The sequence below is a fragment of the Dermacentor andersoni genome, chromosome 6, assembly GCF_023375885.2.
Source record: "Dermacentor andersoni chromosome 6, qqDerAnde1_hic_scaffold, whole genome shotgun sequence".
NCBI classification, from domain to species: domain Eukaryota; kingdom Metazoa; phylum Arthropoda; class Arachnida; order Ixodida; family Ixodidae; genus Dermacentor; species Dermacentor andersoni.
Window position 1 is genome coordinate 30,601,435 of NC_092819.1, and position 5,076 is coordinate 30,606,510.

General features: G+C 50.5%; 1 protein-coding gene across 2 annotated transcripts; it reads right to left on the minus strand.

Annotated features, from left to right (window-relative positions):
• Positions 1–417: 417 nt before the first annotated feature.
• On the minus strand, positions 418–3,849 carry LOC126521471 (cuticle protein 10.9-like). Of its 2 annotated transcripts, none has more exons than XM_050170177.3 (3): positions 3,335–3,849; positions 2,521–2,598; positions 418–1,801 (listed from the first exon to the last, which is right to left on the minus strand). In XM_050170177.3, exons 1-3 carry the CDS (start codon positions 3,341–3,343, stop codon positions 1,427–1,429), a joined length of 462 nt encoding a protein of 153 aa, XP_050026134.1. In that variant the 5' UTR covers positions 3,344–3,849; the 3' UTR covers positions 418–1,426. The 2 variants fall into 2 exon arrangements, with proteins under 2 accessions (XP_050026134.1, XP_054922008.1); XM_055066033.2 differs by lacking the exon at positions 3,335–3,849 and adding an exon at positions 2,958–3,187.
• Between the last annotated feature and the right edge of the window lie 1,227 nt (positions 3,850–5,076).

A 5,076-nucleotide genomic window follows, 5' to 3' on the forward strand; every position in this document is an offset into this window, starting at 1 on the left:
TATATGAAAGCCAACATAGTACAGTGAGGTAATCTCGGCTATCAGGCGTTAAGCTTCACATAGCCGCCTCACTTGGTGTTGGCAAGCTTGCTAGCAAAACCAAACACTATACAGGAAAGCTTAGTTACAGTATTGGCGATCATCGTATGCAACGTCGTCTACCTGCCAATGCTTGAGCCTTGCAAACTATATTGGACTCTGGGAGTGCATCGTGGGGAACAGTTTGTTTAGTGTGCGTAACATGTATTGAAGCTCGCTTTCCCATCATATGAACTGGAAACCTAAACGCCCAAGGGAACTAAAGGGCATGCGCAAGAGAGAGGACTGAAAAAGAGAAGTCGCGTAGCCTTGTGGCGCAGTGCGTCGTATATGAGGTAACATCGGAAAGAATGGAATGTCTCAGTGCGTGCTGCTTCATACAGGGCTTGCTTTGCGTTTTATTTTGTAGTTCATGAAACCAGTACACAGAACTGACAAGGACACACAAACTAGTGAGAGGAACATTGGACAGTGACGTAGACAAACACGCGAGACAAGCAAGGCATGGCGTGCGTACTAGTTAGGTGCTGCAATGTCTAGTGCCGACTACCCCCGTCGAAGCATTGCACACATCGACAAGCTTATCACAACCGTCAAGTAGTGGAGTGCTTCTGTATTGTGAAAAAAAAGTGTTAGGAAAAGCAAAAGAAAAGTAGAAATAAGCAAAAATAAGGAATAAGTATTTGTACACTATACGTATATATGTGACCCGCAATTGTTACTTAAAGCTAGCTTGCTAGTTAGCGTTACGTCAGAAGGGGCTCTGCGAGGATGTTAGGGAGCCGCTCCTATCACAGCGAGGAAGCGATCGGGCAACATATGTATGCGTAGGTGTCTGGGGGAACGTGCGCTAACCGTCTCCAGAGCGAGGAGGGAAATGAAGAAAGAAAAGGAAAGTGACGAACGCAGTGGTCTCAACAAAATCAGATTGCACGAGGCCACGGGACAAAGACAAAAACACAGAACGTACAAACGACAATCAAGATTCCATGTTCTGGCTTCAGCACATTTACAAACAGAGATGGCAGTTTCTTGTCTTTCTCGGATGGGGAGTAACCGGGGACCTTTTCCATTTCTCCTTAACACGCGGCCACTTGCCAGCACTGGAGAAATAGCCAGGGCAGCGCCATCCCGCTACAGGGAACGACGGGGACGTACGTACATGTCTTCTTCAAAAGCCTAAAAGGTCGCGGCGCATGTTGCGCGACGCCTGGTTCGAATAGGAATGGATGAGCTCTTCACAGATGCACGAGGCACTGAAGAACAGTGGCGCAGGTTCTGCTGCCGAAGGGGGAAACATAAATAGGGGGGAGAGAGCCTTTTCGTTTGATTCTTCGCTTCGTGGTCATCGTCGTTGTCCGTGGAAGGGCGTTCTAGTGGTTCCAGCTTAGGCCTTGGACTTGAATCCTCCGGAGGCGAGGAGACGGAGACGCTCGGGCTCGGCGGCGTGGGCAGCGTCTGGGCCGGACAGGGCGCTGGAGGTGATGCTGGCGTCAGCTGGGTTGTTGGACTCGGTGCCCTGCTCGTTGGTGACGATCTCGGGGTGGAAGCCGGTCTCGTCAGCGGTGTAACGGACAGTCCTCTGGCGGCCGTCGGCGAGGGTCAGGGTGTAGCTGCCGGTCACACGGCCGTTGCCGTCACCAGACTCCTCGTGGGTGTGGGTGCCCTCCTCGGTGGAAGACTCGTGCTTGAAGGAGTATGGGATTGGCTGGCTCAGGGAGTCGTCAGAGGAGAGGACGGCGCGGGCGAAGGTCTGGGCGGCCTGTCACGTGGAAGGGCAGATGAAGAAAAAGGAACACATAAGCAACGGTCACTAAGCAGTTTTACCATATGGTATTACTCGATTTTAAGCCTCGAGGTATATATCCAGCTTGCTTATTCTCATCATCACTCCTCACACCCTTCTGAGCAGAGTTGCAGGCTACAGAATATTACCTCAGGCCACCCTCTATGAGTTTCCTCAATAACTTCTTCTCTTTCTCTCTCAAGTAACATTTTCCGTATTCTCTGCAACCTGGCTCGGTGTGATGCGCCGGTTTTTCCTGTCTTAGTTTCATTATGCTGACCTTTGCAATACTGCAAAGTGTCAAGCTAGTGGGGGCAGCTGTAAAGCTCTAATCAAGATTATATCGCGTAGCAAGGCTACATTTGTTCAAATCCCTCAACACCGGTTTCACTAAACACCTTATATTCAACTTCTATCCCAGAATAATATAGCTATCCTAAAAGCCACTGACACATCATCACATAAAGGAAGTGATAGTCACTCGAAAGTACTATCTATCGGATTCAATGGATGCTGCGAAAACATGGCCTTTCTGAGCACACGAATAATTCCTCTCATGCCTTAGAGTAATCTTGATACGAAATTTCGCGGGATGTTTCTTTGGAAATCTATTTTCAGCCGTAACATAAGTACAATCAGGTGCAATGATCCAATTGTGATAAGACAGATACTGCGTGAACAGAAGCGGTACTTACGGTGTCGAGGTCGCCTTCGGCGTTGAACCTCACTGGGACAGCCTGGACGGCAACAGCCAGAGCAAGGATGGCGGCGATCTGCAGCAAAGTAGCATTTTCTTAAGAACTGGGATGTCAAACTCTATAAACGCCGAAAGTTGCAACTGTTGTGCCTAACGTTGATTATCAAATCGTGGCTGATGTCAACAAATCAACGTACGCCGCAATATCTTTCCGACAGAGTAAAGTTGGTTGAGGAGGGCCGCCTTCTCCAACCCTAGCGTTCAAATTTGCCTTTCATTTCATTACTGTATATCGGCAACCATTAGCCTCATCACACTTATTTTGCACGATCAAATTCTCTCGGAAATCAGCCGCTTACTTGAATCCAAGTAAACAACCCCACAACAACAAATCCATGGCAGGCGCGGTCAATAATAACAATTAATTTTGCTCACAATTAAATTGTCAGTTTTTCCGTAGCCACCCATATTTAGACGCTTAATAGTGCAAGTCCCACATTATACAACGGCCGTCGAGGATCCTCCACCGAGTAACGATCCCCTTGTTCCCTCGTTTCCGGCTGTAGGAGCGCATTCGTAAAGCGTAAGGCAAGTAGACGTTGCACGAGTCCCTCTCTTTGTCCACCGGTATCATTAAAGCGTTCCAGGGAGTCCGTCGTACACTCGGAGCACGTGATTTGGAGGAACGAAAAGAATAGATGCCGGGCGCAAAGTCCTCAAGGCGGCGCTATCGTTTTCCTCTCTTCTTCGGCTTCTTTTCGTTTTGGCCCGGAAGGTGGCGTCACAAGAAGTCGTTCGCGTCGTCTCCTTACCTTGATCATCTTGGCGGAGGAGAGGAGCAGCTGTTCCCAAGCACAAGCCGAAGAGAGCAAAGTGAAGTGGTGATGATCTCCGAGTAGCGGACTGTCGCTTTTATACCCATCGCTCGAAGGATCCCCTCGTCGTCCAGCACGCGGTCCAATCCTGGACGGTCACGTGACGCAGAGACGCGGACACCCATTCGTGATGCAGCGCCTTACCAGTTTTCTTCTTGCCTTCTTCTCACCGGGTTTTGCAATTATTATTCCTTCTTTGCTTTCAGACGGTTTTTAGCTTCTTTCCTCCTCAAGTCTCTTAATTTCTAAAGGGAAGTAAAGAGAAAGCCCTCGGCTTTTAGTTCTTTTTTTTTTTTATCTGTGCAGTTTGGCCCCCTTGCCCTCGGAAGAGGTGCCCATCGTCTTCACAGAGAGCAGGACAACCAGTTCATTTCATTCAAGGTTTTTTTGCTTTATTCCAGTTTTGCAGGGTGGCCTCTTGGACAGGCGCATCGCACACACGCTCACACACGCGCGCGCGCACTGGTGCCATCTTCCCCGCACGCAATAACCCCCCCCTCCCCCCTTGCCCCCACTACTGCCCTCTTCCTTCTTTGCCAATGCGTCTCGGCGACATGCGGCTACTAGCTCAAATCGTATTCCGTTGGCGCGCATCTGCAAAAGGTCTTGGATGGCCTTTATCGGCCGGTTTAATCTAGCCGTCCGCGCGGCCGACGGATGATTCTGGTTGGCCTCGAATTGACCGACCGCGGCGACCACAAATGCACACACAGAGACACACGTAGGGGGTGCAGAAAGTCGAATTTCTGCGCGTGGACGCCGAGGACTGAGGAACGCGAGAGTGAAGCGACATGCTGGAAGTGGAGGGGGTGAGCTGGAGGGGATACTGGGGGTAAGTGAAAGGGAGCAAGCAGCAGCACGTCGAATGCCTGAGCGAAGACGGACCCTGAAAACGACGACGGATCTTCCGAGTCCAGTTACATCTTTCTTTGATCTTTTATTTTTTTCTCTCTCTGTTTACCCTCTCGCCCTTCTTCTGACGGTGAAAGATACCACAGGAGCAAAAAGAGCATCTCGTACTTTCTGGAGCGCCGGTTATGATCGCTCGGTCGCACTTCTTCGACGCGGTAAATTCTTTGGCGTGGTGTAGTCATGCGAAACCACGCATTTACGCGGAGAATACGCGAGACTTAGTGGTTTGCTTTCTTTTCTAACGTTAGCGGAGATTCGTGGAGGTGAGTAGCCCTGGAGATTTGCCTCTTCTTTCCGCCTCCCGAGTACACGCCTACGTTTAGCTGTACTCGTCAACCGCAAGAGCAAGAGTTGGGATCACGTCTTGCCAAGGCGCGGTTACACTTCACAGGCTTTAACCAGCTGTGGAGTCCGCTGGCAGCTTGTCGTCTCGCTCGCGCGTGAATACCTGCAAACGATGCAGTCTTGCGTGAGCCGGCCGTTTGTCATTCCTAGCTTGTTCTGTGCCAACGCACGTGCGAGTTTTTTTTTTTTTCTTAGGTTGCATTGAAATGCATTGAATTGCGCCAACGCCGAGAGCGGGAAAGAGCTCCCGCGGGGGCGCCACACTTGAATATGTTGTTGCGTAACGGGAAGGGAGACGTTTGCCAGCCAAGGTCCGTCGTTTCGACTGCAAGGAGTCCCAGCAGCGGTCGCGCTCCCTGTTCCACTCGCGGGGAATGTTTTGCCGTAGCTTTGGGAGTGCCCGCGCAGTGTAATTGAGTCTT